The 17,778-nt window shown below is 44.8% G+C and overlaps 2 protein-coding genes across 14 annotated transcripts in view; both read left to right on the top strand.

The window, feature by feature from the left end:
- Positions 1-11,574, top strand: part of TMEM245 (transmembrane protein 245) — a 102,722-nt gene extending 91,148 nt beyond the window's left edge. For 6 of the 8 annotated variants that reach the window (XM_051843365.3, XM_051843366.3, XM_008255796.5 and 3 more), the window contains one exon: positions 6,704-11,574. In XM_051843365.3, coding sequence (XP_051699325.3) covers positions 6,704-6,749 — 46 coding nt within the window. In that variant the 3' untranslated portion in view covers positions 6,750-11,574. The remainder of the gene's footprint in view (positions 1-6,703) is intronic. The other 2 variants (XR_016224761.1, XR_016224762.1) reach the window with 1 other exon arrangement.
- A 1,822-nt stretch (positions 11,575-13,396) lies between these two features.
- Positions 13,397-17,778, top strand: part of CTNNAL1 (catenin alpha like 1) — a 68,516-nt gene continuing 64,134 nt past the window's right edge. For 2 of the 6 annotated variants that reach the window (XM_008255935.5, XM_008255890.5), the window contains exon 1: positions 13,425-13,692. In XM_008255935.5, the coding sequence (XP_008254157.1) occupies positions 13,552-13,692 (141 nt within the window). In that variant the 5' untranslated portion in view covers positions 13,425-13,551. Of the gene's footprint in view, positions 13,693-17,778 lie in introns of all 6 variants that reach the window. The other 4 variants (XM_008255847.5, XM_089319230.1, XM_089319234.1 and 1 more) reach the window with 4 other exon arrangements.

Raw genomic sequence — 17,778 nt, 5'->3', positions numbered from 1 at the left:
AGCTCCTTAGCTGCTTGGAGGTGGGGTGAGGATATTGGAGGGCTGGGGTCTCTCTGGGTTTTGCAGCAATCCTATGCTTAGCTTCGCCTTCAGCCTCACTTCCTGAATAACTTGATGTCACCGCATCCTGAATTTTATGGGGACTTTTGCTGCAAATCACATAATTTCTTGGCTTTTTGCACTACTGTCTTGTGATGCGGCCTTTTAAGGAATGCTGGGTCACAGCAGTTGCCCATCTACTTTCCATCCTTTAAAAATTTGTTGTTCTTGCCTCTTGGTTTCCTTTTTTTCTCCTCCACATGGGTTTATGCCTTTATAAACGTGCTTCCACTGGCATTCTGATGGGGTTTGGAGAGAGCCTGGAGGATGTGTGACCTCTTACATAGTAACATGACTCCTGCTAGCATTTTCTGGGACTTCACCGTGTGCTGAATCCTGCGATGAAAAACTCTGTATATGTTTTGACTTGATCTGCCCAGTGTTTTCCTGTGTGGTTGGGAACTCCTGTTTCCCATGTTGCACAGATGAGGAAATCGAGGCGCAGAGGTTGACTTGTCTGCACTCACGTGGCTGTTAGGCCTGTGAGCTGCTTGTGCTTCAGCTACACTCTGGTGCCCTGAAACACCAGCGTGTGTTTCCAAGCTCAGTAACTGTTCCTTTCCTTTAGGTGTGACATGGTGCAGCTGGCCTTACTGCTTTCTGTGCCTACACTCACTGTTTTTACCCAGTTTCTCCATGTCTCTGTATCCCTAGTGCCTCACCCCCCTGTTTACTCTGGGCCAAGCACCCGGCATTACTCCTGGAAGTGCTGCAGATACCTTTTCTCCTGGTTGGTGCCCAGCCTCTGCTCTTGCTCTCCTCCCATCCGTTCTCCAGATTGCAGCTCACGTGGTCTTTACAGAATGCAAGCATCGCTGATTGGATAGGTTTACCAAAAAAAGGCTTCCCACTGGTTTCAGGAGAAAGCAAAATCCTTGACGTGGTTAGCGAGGCCCTGTGTGATTGGGCCTGTGCCTCACTCACTAATCCTGCAACATGCCCACCTTTGTCATCTGAGTGGCCACTATACTGGCTTTCTATCAGTGCTTCCCATACATCAGGCACCATTCAAACTCCCCCCTTCCGAGGTGCTGCTCCCTATTTGAATACACCCATTTTTTAATTAACTGCTGCTCATTCAGATTTTTTTAAAAGTCAAAGTTGCAGCAAAAGAGAGAGGGAGAGACAGAGGTTGATCTTCCATCTGCTAGTTCACTCCCCAAATGGCAGCAATAGATGGGGCAGGGCCTGGTCAAAGCTGGGCAGTAGGAACTCCACCTGGTCTCCCACATGGGTGATGGGCCGAATTCCACTGCCTTCCGAGGCATATTATCAGAAACAGAGCCATGGGGACTAGAACCGGTGCTCCAATATGGTCTGCTGGCTTTGCAGGCAGCGGCTTAACTCATTGTGCCACAATGCTGGCCTCTCGTTCTTCAGATTTTGACTCAGATGTCAACTCATTAGAGAAGCTTTTTTCAGGTCCCAGGACTAAGTTCTATCCTTTCTGCTAGTTTAATACTTCCATAGATCTTATCGTTTACCTTTCCTCTATAGCACAGTTTTCATTTGTACACTTGATTATTTCTTGTCTTCCACATTCAACTTTGGCTGTTGTTCCTGCAGGGGCCATGTCAGTTTAGTGACTGGCATAGCCACAGCATCTGTCAACAGTGTTTTATATTTGGAATGTTCTCAATTCCTAGCTGAATGCATGGCTGATGGGCAGTGAGGGAAGCATGTCTCCCAAGGTCTGAGCTGTGAAAGGCCTTGACTCATTTAGGTGTTCTGTTGTTACTGACAGCCTGACAATTGAGGGCCGATGGTTGCATTTCCTTAGGCAGGTCTCTTAACTGCAGATGCAGGCCCTGGTGGCTGGAAAGACACACTCGCAAGACTGTTTCTCTGTCCTGCTGTCTGTCTTCAGACAATGAGCGACCCCCTTTCTCTGTTTCTCACTGCTGACAGGATGCAGTGTCTTGATGGTGGTGAACACGGTGCATGCGGTGCAGCATTGGGCTCCCAACTATTTGGGCCTCCATTTAATAATCAGAACCTTCCATACTGTTTTCTGTCAGTCCTGGGGCTGTTTGTGGCAAGGGGTGTAAGGATGGGCAAAATCGCTTCTGTAGTCATGTATCTTTCTTGACTCCTGGACAGGAACTCAGACTTGATCGGATGTATGCGTTTCACTCCTACCCAACAATGAGCGGCGATCTCTGAATATTAAAGTTTAGAAAAACCTGGAGGGAGATCCAGGAGTGCTCTTTCCTGTATTCAAGTCTTCCTTTGCCTTCTCTCACCGTGACAGTCCTGAGGGCAACAGCTGCACTGTGGTCCTTTAGGAATTCAGCTTTAACTCTCTCTAGGGGAGAGTTGTTAGTTCCTACCATTTTGGGAAACATTGTCTTAACCTGGCTGTGAATATTTTTCATAATTACTCAGTGTTCAATCAAAAGTAAGATTCTTTTTATAAAAAATGGTTAATTAAGGTTTAGAACATTCTACTTTATAGAGTTAAAATTGATTTTTGTCTTTGCAAAATGAGATAGGGAAGATGTTCTCCAAAGAGCATCCTTTATGTTAGCCTGAAGCATTTCAGTGAAGTGTACTCCCTGTGAATCCAGTTAGAATAATGAGGGGGAGAGGGAAAAGGGGAGACAACTGGGCTTGGGAAGGGACACTGTTTCACTCTTTCTCTGCTGGCTTAAAAACTCTGTTACTTAAAATGTTAATGGATCTGTTCCTCTTTCTTCCCAGTGATGTGACCCAGTGCTGGGATTTCTTCAATGGCCTTTTGGTTGCTCCCTGTGTCTAGTCTTGCTTCCCTCCTGTCTGTTCTCCATAGGGCAGCCTCTCTGGGTTTTCCAGAGCTTAACTCTTAGGTTCCTCTGCTGCTTAACATTCCCACAGTGGCTTCTCTTGCGAGAGAAAGTTGAAACTTTAAAATCTGGCCCTTTAGACTTTCCATGTCCCTTTCTCTCTACCTCTGCTGATTCATCTCTCTGTGCTGCCTGTTTTGCACTTTACTTTCTGGCCATACTGAACTTGTAGTTCCCTGAAGTCAGTGTAGTCTATGCACATCCTGTCCCCCTTCTGTCAAAAGTGCTACCCCCTTTATAGCAAAGTCCGGTGCCATGTTCTGTGCTCAAAGTACTCCTCCTCTGAGAAGCATTACTGAAAGCCTCTGGCCTAGGTAAGGCTCCCTTGCCGTGTGTCCTATCCCTTGTCTTTCCCACCTGTTGGTAAGCGTTCTGAATGGTTCTGCCATTCCTAACAGGGCGTTTGATGCATAGAAAGTGCTGCAAGTGGAAGAGAATGAGGCATAGGAAGCCCCAAGCTTGGCATCTTATTTCAGATTTGTTGGGAGTCAACAAGTCCTTAGTTGTTAAACTAGGAAAGATTTCAGCATTTATATGGAAGAAGGAGGTGGTCTAAGAGTTGCAAAAGAAACTTGGGGGGAAGTAGATGATGAAATGTTTTTAGTTTTTAAAGCTTTATTTGAAAAACGGAATTACAGAAAGGTGGAGCCAGAGAGAGAGAGAGAGGGCTTCCATCCGCTGGTTCACTCTCCAGATGACCGCAATGGCCAGAGCTGAGCTGATCCAAAGCCAGGAGCCAGGAGCTTCCTCCAGGTCTCCCACGCAGGTGCAGGAGCCCAAGCACTTGGGCCATCTTCTACTGCTTTCCCAGAGCAAGAGGGAGACTGCACTGCTCGGTACCCGTGGCTCATAAAGGAGGTGTAGGATGCCAGCCGCAGGTGTTGCCCTTCCACCCTGCTGATTCTTAGATGAGCAGTTTGACAGCCGTGGTGCCTCAGAGCACAGTGCTCTTTATGGTTTGGGAAGGAATGCTGTATTTTGAGAGCTTAGGTGAGATATTAAACATTCTTGGAAATAGTGTAAATGCAGTGTTTGGCTCTTTGTTTCTTCTTCACCCAGGGAGTTATGGTTTTATGATCTTTTGCTGATTAGTTAGATGTGACTCTTGAATAGGCCAGAAAGAGCATTTCTGCAGTTCTAGGTTATGGGTTTTGTTCTCCTAGAAGTAGAGGTTTGTTCAATAGCATTTTAAACACACACGTGCCCCATTATCGCTATGACACCATACCCATCTAGAGATAACCTCGAGATGGAAAACTCTTAGTTACTGTCTTCTGAGATCCTTCACTTGGTTTTCTTTCTTCTGAGTCCTTTTGGAGGCTTTCTTGGCCTGAAGGCAGAATTGAATAGTAGGTATGAATTTCAAGGTTACAGCTAAGCTTACTTGTCAACAGAAAGCAGTCACCAGGCTAACCACAACCTTAATCTTATTTCGTGTGTCTTTGCCCTAAGGCAGAAATTTTCATTCTTAATTTAGAGGAGTTGAACAGTTATGCAAGTAGATTCAGACTTGTAAGTATCTTAGAAATTTGAAAAGATGTCAAAGGATGAATTAAGAACCCTGTTGGGTATTGGAAAATGCTTTGTAGAATAGCCAGGTTTTGGTTATTGGTTGTTAAGGTTTTCTGAGGCTTTCCAGAATTAAGTGCTACTTGAAATTTATATGGTCTGAGATAGTTTGTAGCCAGCTTTGCCTATATATGTGTGAAAATATAAAGTTGGGTAAGACTGTGAAAAACTGAGGCATAAAAAGGTAGGTGTCTATAGGAATGGTTCTCGGAGGAGTTGGGGTGATCTTTCTCCCCAGGCAGTTAGCCAAGTGTGGAAACATTTTGATTGTCACAACGGTAGCAGACAGAGCCTAGGGATGTTGCTAAAAAAATTATAACCCACAAACGCAGCAGTATTGATACTGAGAAATCCTGATAGATACCAGTACATATAAACATGAGTGTGTATGTACAGATCTTCATTTTTGGACATTTTTTTCAGAACATAATAATGTTCAAAGAAGCAAAATTCATGTCATTTCTTAGACCTGCCAGCATGTTCTCAAAATGGTGGATGATGTCACAAATACACAAAGCCCTTCAGTGCCTCAGGAGCCAAGGCTGTGAAGTTCACCTGTTTCTCAAAGCAGTACCTGCCTAGAGGCCTAGGAGGCCCCGGGCACTGTTCTTAAGACAGTTGAGCATCCTTGAATATCTCTTCTGTAACAGACCTGCATCCAGCTGCCAGTTAGCGTCATTCACCTCGCTTGTGTGCTGTGGGTCAGAAACATTACATGTGTACAAGGTCGTTTGGTTTAAAAAAATCCTACCCTCTTGTTCCTGTCCCTCGTGCGTTTTTAGGTGATTGTACACAATGAAAACTTTCTGCCATTTTTGTTTCTGCAACTGTTCCCTGAAGTTTGCAACAGTTACTTTATTTGATTTTAGCTCTCTTCCTAATGAAAAATTGAAACTGAATAATTGACTGATAATTACCAATACTCAGTTACCGGTATGAAAATAAAATCAGTTTTATTTGGCTGTGATTAACAAAAAAGTCTAAGAAGGAACAACATAGTATAGTAATATGGCTAGAAGCCAAATTTGAAGGCATTAAAATTGTTTTGAAAAAATGCAGATGTTTTAAGGTCAAATACTTTTTTGTATCCTTAATTGGTGGTGGTGTTATAAAGAAGCAATATAACTTATCCCAAAGAATGGTAATAAACTGGGTTTTGTATCTATATTATTTAAGGTAGATTTGGCTGTACATAACAAACCCATGGACCAACAAATGTAAAACCCAACATCAGTAGAATTCAAAGGAACAGTGTCTGTAATGAGCTAGCAGTTGATTTCCCTCTTGGGTAAAAGAAATCCAGAAATAATAAACTGTTCTACAGATGTCTGGGCCCAGCCTGTCTCCATCCTGATGTGCAAGTCTTAGTGTAAGGCCTTTTTGTCTAACATGGTTGCTGTAGCTCATGTTCATTGATAAACTCAGCTGTAAAGCTAACGAGGTGACAGCCCAGCTCAGGCATGTAAATCGTGCAGCAGAGGCGAGCCAACGGCTGCAGTCCTGAGGCAGGCACCACATGTGCACAGAAGGCCACCTGCATCCAGCTGCCGGTTAGCATCATTCACCTTGCTTGTGTGCTGTGGGTCAGAAACATTACATGTACAAGGTCGTTTGGTTAAAAAAAAAATCCCATCCCTTGTTCCTGCTCTCAGTCACGTCCCTGAGAGCTCAGACTCTGCTCAGCCACCTTTCCTACATTATCGTAAAATGTAACCAGCTAGCATTTAATCTTTGATTTCTTAGTGTTTTTTCCTCTTTATCGTCATCATATCCACTTTCCAGCTTGTAAGAAGGTGGAAGAGCTGAAGGCTGCTCTTCTCCTTTAGGAACTGCCCAGAAGATGCACTTACGTCTCATTGGTTGAAACCACTCCCAGGGTGTCTGTAGTTTTAAGGAGTCTGCAGAAATAGTCTTTTGGATCAGAGACAATAGACCCAGCTAAAAACTGGGGTTCTTGTTAATAAAGAATAGGTGACAACCAGCAGACTATGAAACAATACTCAGTGAAAATGCCAAGAAACAATAGATAGATAATGTTATTAAGATCTCAAAGATTTATAAAAAGGTATTGTTGGGTAGGAATATATTATTGTTTACATGCTTTTAAAATTGTTTTTTTTTTCTTTGGTTTTATTTATTTTGTATCTCTGTGGTTTTGTGTTTTCCTCCCTCCTTTTCTAAAAGCAAAACTGATCCCTCTTCTCTTCTCTCAGGACTTTCCGTGATATTTCTGAAGATCTGAAATCTTCAACAGACTGACATGGTTTGCCCTGCAGTGATTCTCTAGAAGTTCCACCCTGACAGTGAGTTCTGCTCAGCCCTGGCCTTCTGTCAGCTGTGCCTCGCAAGCAAGGGCGCTGGAAGCAGCAGAAGCCTCCGGCCTTGCGCACACAATGCCTGGACAAGAGAGAACTTGCTGTGGGCTGCTCTGCATTTTAAAGCACGGCTTGAGAGTTCAGAAATGTGGTTTGCTCTCCTAACTGTTGCTAAATGGCTTGAAAAGTTTCAGTTTATACACTGGGACTATGGCTTGAGGTTTTCCCACTTTGGTTATCTGTATGATTGTAATAGGTATTTATAAAGTTATTTTAAGAACTCTGAACTACCTGCTGTTAAAAATAATATATACAATGGAGTTTTCTCTTGCTTTAAGAAATCTATTCTTAAACTTTTCTATAACAGCCACTTTTCAGTGAAGAGGACTTTCACTTTTCAGTTCCTCCCTTCTTGCACAATGTATCATCCCTTCTTTAAGAAAGAACAATTCTTCATTGTAGGGTGAGGTAGCTTACTGATGTTCCAGGTATATGTTGTACCCACAGGAGACACAGAAAGACTGAGAAACTCTTCCTCCTTTCTCCTCCCTCCTTTCCCCACTACACTATTGCCAACATTTCAAAACTTGGATGACCACATTGAAGTAAAATTCTTATTAAGCTGCTATGAATGCTAATAATGTGATAGAATTCATGCTGTCTTTAAGTGTTTTCTTTGCAAATGTTAAAAACTCTCAGGTGTAGCAGTACTTTGATTTGTTAATCGTATCTCATTATCATTATTTGGAACTCTGCCAAATAGTTACCTATTAGCAGTAGAATTTTATATTTATGCAGTATTTTTCCATCACTTAGCATAGTGTCTTGCACATACAACTCTTATTGAATTGAATTGTAGCTTTGAAAATGTCTCAGATATAACAATAACCAGCACAGTGCTTTACATTTTATAAAGTCCTTTTGGACATATTATTTCACAACCACTTCACATCAGCTTTCATGTGGCTTTAAATTATTTTGCAACAGTTTCACACTAAGGGGTAAGCTAAGCTTCAGAAAGTGACCAAAGCAAATTCATGAAGTTCAATAAGATTTAGATTTTTCTGACTCCACAGCCTGCAAACTTTGTTCTCCTATGTCTTATGCAGTTTTCCCAATGGCATGAGATAGAATTGGTTATGAATGAGCACTTGTCCTGCAGTAAATGACAGAGCTGGGATTAGAATCCAGCTCGGCTCTTAGTTCTGTGCCCTTTGCCCTGTTGGAAACAATCATCAGGCCCTTCTGTTATTAAGGGATTTTGGAGGAGCAGGGGTTCCTAAGTATTGAAGATTTTTTTTTTTTTTTTTGGTAAACATTTACAAATACAACTAATTGTTTTCTTAAATACCTTCTGACTAGGAAGTTAATAGTAATTAGCTTAATAATTAGGTTACATGTGTTCCTATACTAAAGAAAAAACTCCATTTTGCAAAGATCGTCATGGGGATATTTTGACTGTTATGCAATAGAGCACATGCAGATCTCTTATTTTTACTATGAATCTTTCAGCATGTGTAATCTGTTCCTCCAGGTAGTAGATTTGGCACCCAAGTGACCCATTCCCCTCTTAGATCAGTTCCTCAGCCACTGATTCATTCACTGAAATACTTCTTGGGAGTTTGTAAACTCCAGAAACAGTGCAGGGTGCTTAGAAGAGAACTCAGAAGGCCTCTCTCACCTTAAGTCTTAGCCGGATCATGTGTAATTCTGTATTAAAAATACTTGCATTACAGGGGTAAAAAAAAATCAAGGTCATGTTTGTTAATTATATACTGCTACCTTTATAGCTGTAATTAGCACATGTTTATAAGAGTTAAGTATTATGCTCACAATGAATTAGTGGGCACATACAAATTATGTTCCTCCAAACTGTGCTTAGCTGTGTAAACTGAGACTGCAAGAATCTCAGCTTGAGCTAATGTGTGGCTGTTGCTGGGATAATTATTAGTAAGAGTACTAGGTTTTTAGAGGGGAACTCTGAGCTCTGAGAGAATAGAGTAGAGCTGCCAAAATTACCAGCAGTAATGTGACATCACCCTGAACTCTCTGGAGCAGAGCTGCCCCAGGGTGCTACCTAGTCCTCTTCAGGAAGCATGAACTCTCCCTTGTGACAGCAACAGCATGAGGACTAGGAAGGCCCACCAGCTCTAGGGATCTTCCTGGGACCCTCAGAACCAGAGAGAAGCAGCCCAGGACACCCCTTCAAATTTGGTGAGGAGATTTTTACAGAATTTCCATAGGGCAGACAGACCAGCTGGTATGAAAAGCTGAGAGTCTTAAGCTCGAGATAACCTCTCTTGAGTCTCAGAACTCAACTCTGAAAGAGTCGCTAAGAACAGACAAAAGCACTGATTAGCTGCAGTAAAAAATGAGTACAGATCGCTTTTCCCAATATCTTGCACTTTGTGGATTTCCTTTAGATTAGTTTCAAGTTCACATTTACCGTTTGGTTGTAAACTGAGAGGGTCGGGGGTAGGAGACGCAAGGTCTCCACTAGACATGCATGGGATTTTTCAACATAAACTCCATGTCATGTGAGTCTTGTATGAGTTCCAGAATTCCTGTCACACACTGTGTTCCTGGAAGTGATCTCTGGGGCTGCCTCAGATGCCAGCCTTATTGTGAAAGCCGGGAGGCTTGCTAATGCCCTCTCCCCTGAGAGGCGGTGAGCTGGTGGAGTTTTTCCTTGACTTCTGAGACCTGTGTGGGTTGACCTTTGGCAGGGGGAGGATACCTGAGACATGCTACATGGAGATCTTGTATTTAAGCAACTGTGCAGCCTTTGCAAATAGCAGCTGCTTATTCCAGCTGAAGGCCTGTTAAACAGCTTGTCCATGAGGTCTTCTGGCTAGCCCATTGTGACCTCCAGGACTTCCAAGTACCTCTAGTTGTTTTAGTGCTTCAGGAATTTGTCAAGAAATACTCAGAAATCCAGGCCTCGGGTATTAGATTAGAGCAGAGTAGCTTAGGTGTGTTATCCAGAGTTTATAGGGAAAAACCCCTTAGGATTGTCCATATCCTGGACTTGACCTTGCAGGCTCTTCTGGAGGGTCTCCCAAAAACCCTTGCAAGGGTATTAACGCAATAGGACTCTTGAGGGCACATTCCACAGTGGAAGTAACCTCTGGCAGCATACTCCCAAATGCGAGTTTCAGCAAAGAAAAAATACTTATTTTATCAGTTTCTCATCTTTACACATTATACTATCAAAATAGATTTCATTTTTTAAACTTATTAATGAGAACCTGTAGAAGATAGAGTGTCTGAAGCCACTGAGCAGTTATTTTTTGATAGTTTAGAAATAACAGACTTCTAAATCAAGATGTTCCTTCTGTCTACTGGGGTCACAGAACTTCTGTACCAGACTGGGCTGCTTTATAATTAAGAGAGCCTATCATTTTCTAGAGAAGAAAACAAATTCGTAGGTTCCAGTGGCTTGTCTGACACACAGCCAGTTAGTAACAGAATTCAGAGTAGAGTGCAGGTCTTTCCTCTCTTGGCTGGCTGTTCCACTTCTCTTTACTTTTCCTCACAATTGAGCAGCTTTTGGCAAAATGTGTTTCTTATAGCAGTAGTTCTAAGAAATGTTCATGGATGTAAGAGGAAATAATGTGTGTGGGGGCGGGCAGGGATTCCATGATAAAATTGCAGAATGCTGGGTTTGTTTCTGTAGCACTTCTAGGAGTTTCTGACTTGCTGTTATACCTGGAGAATTTTTAAGAGGGGACAAAGACTTTGTTGATTTAGATGGGTGCCCCTCCTCCTCCTTTTCTCAGAGCATCTCAAAATGCTACAGGTCCTCTGGGAAACCTGGCTGTTCATCAGGTTTACAGCTCTCTTAGAAGACATCCCTAATGGAACTTCTCAAAGGTGTGAATTTACTACTGAGCTACGTGTAATCTGTAGTAAGTCTCAGAGTTTCGTAAGATACCAGAAAGTATGTTTCCTGTTCAGAACTATACTTTAAGAAGTATAGAGATTGTTTTCCACCTATGGTATGTAAAATCAGTATTTGTGTTTAGTTTTGCAAGTTTCTCAAGGAAACTTAGTGTGCAGATACAGTGGTGATATATTGACACCACATTTTAGTAATGCTTTTGTACGGCACTTTATACTTCTCAGACTTTTTCTGGTGACAACCCTCTGTGATAGGCAGTATTATTCTCATCGTACAGATGAGGCACTGGAGGCTCTGAAAGTGTATTTTTGTGATTTTTTTTTTCTCCCAAATTTATACAACAAAATGATGGGGCCAGAATTTGCAGAACTTCTGACTCCAGGTCCAAAGTTCTTTGCTCCTCACTTGGCTTCTTATTATCTAACTTTGTGTTTTTCAAAGGCATGGAGGCAGATCTTAGAGGAAAATCATTTTGGCTTATTACCAAACATCATTTTTTTCAGTAGTGCAGTGACCCAGAAAGTGTAACTCTTGTTGTAGCTGTCCCAAAGAAAACTCTTCTTTGTCCTTTGTAATGGCACTTGATTAAGTGATTGGCATGTATTTCAAATACCATTTGATTTTAAAACCAAAATTGGATATGCCCTTGTAATTGCTTATGTACCTCTTTGAAAATCTATCGTCTCTAAATACTCAGGCAAAAAAGACATGGTTTAAAAATGAAAAAGAATATTCCAATACAACCATAAATATTCCTACACAGAATACTGTTTCTTAGCTTTAACTTGCTTTGACAACCTACTAATGTAACTTCTTTGTAAATGTAAAGTATTTATATTTTGAAATAAAATTACTGGTGTCGAATGAATCAGGTGGTAAACAGTCTTTTATCTGTTGAGAAACGTGATCTGTAGCCAAACTTCGATGAATACATTCATCTGTCCCTTACCTTTTCCTCTTGATGCCTGCACTGAATTTTTATGGAGTATATTCCACTTCTGTAAGCCATGGTGTGTCTGGGGAGTGAATGCTGAGTATCTTAAAGAGGCCAGCAGGTCCATGGCTGAAGCGGAAGCCCTCAATGCACGGGCAACAGGAGCCTTGGGGGTAAGGATGTGCTCAGGTGGATGACTGAGGACTAAGAATTGGAGGAAAGTTGAATTAAGGATAAGCAAGCCTCAGTGTGGCTATCTTCAGGACCAAAGCTACCCATGCAGCTCTGGGGGGGTGAAGCTGAGCTGCCAAATGGAAGCACCACAAAGCACGTTTCACCAATTTCAAAGAGCTTAGTGACACCTCGCGTGGACAGTCACCAGCTCAATCAATTTGAAAGTAACGACATAGACATGATCTTGCCAAGGTGTTAGGGTGGGCCAGCCACTCTCAGCCTGCTGTCTGCTCTGATGGGTTCTCATTGGCAGATACAGAACTTCACAAAACATTTCTTCAGGTTTCTGCCCCTTGCATAAGTCTAGGACTCCTTCACAAGGCACATGCTTCTGACACCTTCCTTTTCACTTGGCTCCTGGAAACCCACGTAAGCTCAGGGTTGTGCTTGGAGAACACAGATTCCTAGCCTGGCTGGTGAGTTCAGTCAGAAATAAACACTTGGGGACCGGTGCCATGGTGCAGTAGGTTAATCCTGCGGCACCGGTATCCCATGTAGACACCAGTTCTAGTCCCGGCTGCTCCACTTCCAATCCAGCTCTCTGCTATAGCCTCGGAAAGCAGTAGAAATGGCCCAAGTCCTTGGGCCACTGCACCTGCGTGGGAGACTGGGAAGAAGCTCCTGGCTCCTGGCTTTGGATCAGTGCAGCTCCAATCGTTGCGGCCATCTGCAGAGTGAACCAACAGAAGGAAGACCTTTCTGTCTGTCTCTCCCTCTCAAAGTCTGTAACTCTACCTCTCAAATGAATAAAATCTTAAAAAAGCAGTCCTTTAAAAAAAAGAATAGACACGCACGATGTTTCCATTCAATGAACAGTTATTAAGAAACTGCCTCCGTGAAAAGTAGTTTCAAAAAGTAGTATTGTTGAACAGTAGGTTTATTTTAAATTCACTTTAATTTTAATTCCCTTTTAAAGAGTTAAGTCTAAGCAGCAGCCTGAAAGATACACTGTCTTCTTGAGTACCCAGACATTCCTTGAGTGAGTGCATTATCAAATGTTTCATTTTCAACCCAGCTCAAAGTGTGTTGTGAGAAATGTGCTTAGAAAATGAGCCGGGGGGTAGAGGAGAATGGAGCTTCTGGAGAAACCCCAGGAAAATCGTCCAAATTCCCGCCTGGGACCCCGCAGACCTGACTGCTATGCGGGTTCAACCCCAGTGCAGCTTCCAGAACATTGCGGAAATTCAGATTAATTTAGGAAGAGTCACCTTTCCAGACCAAGAGGTAACTTGACAGGGATGGCTGTTCTTGTCCAGGTGAGAGGCCCGTAGCCAGGTGTCATCTTTTCTCTCCCTACCCTGGCGACAGGTGCTCTGAGCCTCCCCTAGGGTAGAGAGAGGGGCCATAGTGCCTGTGGTGGAGTCATAAGGCCAGCAGACCCGGCCCCGGAGAGCGACCCTAGAAGCAGCACGCAGGGGCGTGGCGGAGCCGGGTAGGCGGGGTGGGAGGGTCCTGGTGGGCGGTGTCGAGGTGGGGGCGGGGCCTCGGGTGGAGGGTAGACGGGATTGGGCCGAATGTGGGCGGGGCCTGCTTGGGTGTGGTGGGCGGGCCTGAGGCAGGGGCGGGGCTTCAGGGCGGGGCCTCGGGTGGCGCGGGTGCGCTGCGGCTGACGGGCGTGCTGGCGGCCAGAGGGCCAGCGGTGGCGCGGAGTCCGGGTTGCGCGTTGCGCCGAGGACCATGGCCGCCTCTCCTGGGTCCGCCGGCCTTGGCGGCGCCGGAGCTGTCCACGGCTCTAGCCCGTCGGGCTTCGCCTTCGACTCGGGACTCGAGATCAAAACGCGCTCGGTGGAGCAGACGCTGCTCCCGTTGGTTTCTCAGGTGAGTGGCGCGCGCCCGAGCGGCTCCTGGTCTCCCTCCCGCCGCGGCCCGCTATGGCGGCGGCTGCTCCCACGACCCGGCCCCCCGGCATCCCGCGTCGGCTCTGCGGCGTGGGTGTCGGTCCCTGGAACCAGGGTGCGGACCTCGCCGGGGCGCAGGGGGAATGGGCCCTCCGAGACTCGGCGGCGGCGTGACCCAGCGCGCGGAGAGCGGGGGCTGTGGGGTGGAGGGGAGAGCCCAGCAGGTGCGCTGCCCGCCCTGGGCCCCGGCGCCCATCTGCGCCGGCCGAGGACGCTGCTTCGCGGGGCGAGCGGCACAGTCTAGCCGCAGGGACCCCAGCGTCCTCCTAGTGGCCGCTCCCCAGCCTACTGTCGTCGCCCGTTCGCATCTCCAGTTGGAACCCGGCGGGCCGGCTAGCGGCCAGGGCACTGCCGCCGGCCTCTCAGTGCCGCGCGCTCTCCTGAGGCCTTTGTCCCTCTCTCCGCCGTGTGCTGGCTCCTGCAGCTCCGATTCACCGGTTCCCGGCCCAGGCCCCTGCCCCTTAACCTGCCTGCCCACGTGTGTCTGCTTTTGTCCGGCCACGAAGTGAGTCCAGATGCCTTTTCCCAACGACCCATCTGGGGCCGTGTGAATTATTGCACTTACCTGTAGTAACTCCAGACCGGGAACCAGCTCACTGGCCAGCTTCGTTTTGGAAAGTTTTTGTTACTTCGTGCTGGGTTGTTCACAGCCCGAGGGCTGGGATTCCTCACCTGGATGCAGGAGGTGCCTGCCAAGCACTGTGGGGAGGTAAGAATGCAGCGCCTGCAGCAGGCCAATGGCCTTGCGTGACTCACGCCTTGTAACTCTTGGTTGACTCACACTAGGATTTTCAAGATTGTAGAGCCAAGAGGAATCTTGAATGAGCTGACTCTAAATTAAAAGATTCTTCGATGCGGCATCCTTGACACCTGGCCACCAATACTCTGCTTCAACATGTTCAGTGATGGGGAGCCTAGAACTATTCCACAGAAGAGCCCAGCCCGGCAGATGATCGATTGATCGATCGATCCATCCATCCATCCTGCAAATATATATCTATAGCTGTACCTATATAGATAGGTTTATATTTAAATAGCAGTCACACAGGTCCCTTGATTCCTGTTATGCTGATTAAATAAACAGCCCCATTTTCTCCACCTGCCTAGCATGGCTAACAGAGCAGTGTTGAGTGCCCCTACCCCCTGCCTATGTTTCTGAGAGAGACTCCCCTCCCCAGCAGTGGAGAGGAGTGTTGTGGTCCCTAAGTGTTGTCTCCTCTGCCCCTCCTCTCCCAAGAACCACCAGCAGAACAACCACCATCCAACACAGAACTGCTGGAACAGTTTTAAGAGACAAGGAAGACAGCAATAGAGTTCAGGTTTACAGCATTTAACTTGCTTATTTAATAGTCCATGTGCTAGACCATGTTCTGAGCACTTTGTAAATATAAACTCTTTAACACTCAGTAACCCTGTGATGTTACTATGAAGGGTCTTCAGAAATTTCATGGCAAATGGATTTTGAAGAAAACTGATTTCAAAAATGTTTTACACCAAAAGACTCATCTGAAAAAAATTAATTTGAGAGGCAGAGAGATGAGAGAATGTGTGTGAGATAGAGACCAACTGACAGACTAAGAGACCTCCCATCCACGGATTCGCTTCCCAAATACCTACAAAGGTCATGGCTGGACTGGGGCTAGGGATAGGGCTCCCACAGGGATGACCTGAACCCAATTACATGGGCCATTACTGCTGCCTCCTCGGGTCTGCAGTACCAGGAAACTAGAGTCAGGAGCCTGGACCAGGAATTGAATTCAGGAAATGTGATATGGAACGTAGGTGTCTTTTTTTTTTTAAGATTTTATTTATTTACTTGAAAGAATTACAGAGAGGCGGGGGGGGGGGGGGCAGGGAGATCTTCCACCACTGGTTCACTCCCCAAATGGCTGCAACAGCTGGAGCTGAGCCGATCCAGAGCTGGGAACTTCTTTCTTGTCTCCCACATGGGTACAGGGGCCCAAGCACTTGGGCCATCTTCTACTGCTTTCCCAGGCCACAGCAGAGAGCTGGATTGGAAGTGGAGCAGCTGGGACTCGAACCAGAGCCCATATGGGATGCTGGTGCTGCAGGCAGTGGCTTTACCCTCTATGCCACAGCACCACCCCGAAATGTAGGTATCTTAACTGGCATCTGAAATGCCAGACCAAATACCTACTCCAACCTATCTTTTCTTTTTTATACATTTTTTTGAAGTACCGTCATATGTTTATTCTCTATGATATGGATGATGGCTAAGTATCTTTTTTAAAGTGGTATTTGAACCCAGGCAGTCTGTCCCAGAGTCCATTCTCTGAGTTACACTGTACTTGTATATTCTATGTCTCCTCTAGGGGTTAAAAGCAGTTATGAGGTCATCTAGTAGTAGGTACAGAGAGGAGTTTGCACGGTGGAAAAATATGCTGAAAAGTTGCAATCTGGAGAATGGTAACTTTTTATGCTTTCACTGCTAAAAATGTATCAGTCCTGAAGCTCTGCATTATGTAATTCTGGAGCAAAAGAGGGTGGGGGAGAGTAGGAAACCCCAGGAAGAAAAGTGTAAGTCCTTGCTGTAAGTTTACTAGAGGTCAATGCCAAAGGGGGAAAATAGCCACCCCCTTAAGCTCTTGTTCAGGGGCACAGCGAAGGTTCTGCACTCATACCTTATGTATCCATGGCTGTATCTCTAATGCAATACCATAACTGATATTCCTAATGACTGACTGTACTTAAAAAGAAAAAGAAATTTTGCCTACAATCAAGAACCGTATAAAATATAGTCAGAATATTCTGTTACCAAAGCAGGGATATGTTGCATATAATCTGTTAGGACTTTAAAACTGCAGCTCTGGAAAGCCCATGTGTTCAGAAGGCTCATTTTCTAAGGCTGCTACATCATTGTACAACTGCTCCTCTTTCACCGTTTCATCACTAGGGTTGCCTAAGGATTTTAAGCAAGGATTTTATGCTCATGAGTTGTTGTCCTTTGAGGGGCTTATATTCTAGTTGGTAGAGAGGATGTGTATAGAGTAACTCATGCCAAGTATCAAATGAATATCATCAATAATAAGTGCTATAAGATCTCACGAAAGCCATGGATGAGTCAGGAATGATACCACAGAGAAGGCAGGGTCCTCCTCCTCCTCTTCTTCTTTCTCCTCCTCCCCTCCTCCTCTCCTGTCCTCCTCCTCCTTCCCCCTTCTCCCTCCCCTCCCCTTCCCCTCCCCCTCCCCCTCCTATTTTAAGATTTATTTATTTATTTGAAAGTCTCCATATGGCTTCAATGGCCAGTGCTGAGCCAGGCTGAAGCCAGGAGCTTCATCTAGGTCTCTCACATGGGTAGCAGGGGCCCAAACACTTGGGCCATCTTCTCTTCCTTTCTCAGGCCATTAGCAAGGAGCTGTATCAGAAGCAAAGTATCCAGGACTCCAAGAATATCTACAGAAAACTATCAGTTAACACCATTGCAACAGACAAGTTTAAATATTTCTCATAAACTCAGAAGCAAGAGCAGGATGCCTGCCTTTACAGCTTCTGTTTAACGTTGTACTAGAAATCCTAGCCAGAGCAATAAGACAAGGAGAAGAAATAAAAGTGTAAAGATAGGAGATGAAAAATTAGAAGTCTCATTGTGATGTAATTATCTGTATAGAAATCTCAAAAGTTCAAGACTATAGGTTATTAAAGTCAATTGCAGACATTTTTCAAAAGAGGAAATCCAAATGGCCAACAGACACATGAAAAAATATTCAAAATCACTAGCAATCAGGGAAATGGAAATCAAAACCACAGTAAGGTTTCATCTCACCCCAGTTGGAATGGCTCACATACAGAAATCTACCAACAACAGATGCTGGCGAGGATGTGGGGGAACACATCCACACACACATGACCTGTACGCTAACTCAATGAATGGAAATTGGCATTGCTGGCCAGTGGAGAACGGAAGAACTTTTTACTGTTTTTTTTTTTTAACTTTTATTTAATAAGTATAAATTTCCAAAGTACAACTTTTGCATTATAGCGG

The sequence above is a fragment of the Oryctolagus cuniculus genome, chromosome 1 (genome assembly GCF_051225735.1).
Source record: "Oryctolagus cuniculus isolate XC-2025 breed Fujian yellow rabbit chromosome 1, ASM5122573v1, whole genome shotgun sequence".
Lineage (NCBI taxonomy): Eukaryota > Metazoa > Chordata > Mammalia > Lagomorpha > Leporidae > Oryctolagus > Oryctolagus cuniculus.
The sequence above is the reverse complement of the archived record's forward strand: the minus strand, read 5'-3'. Positions and strand labels throughout refer to the sequence as shown.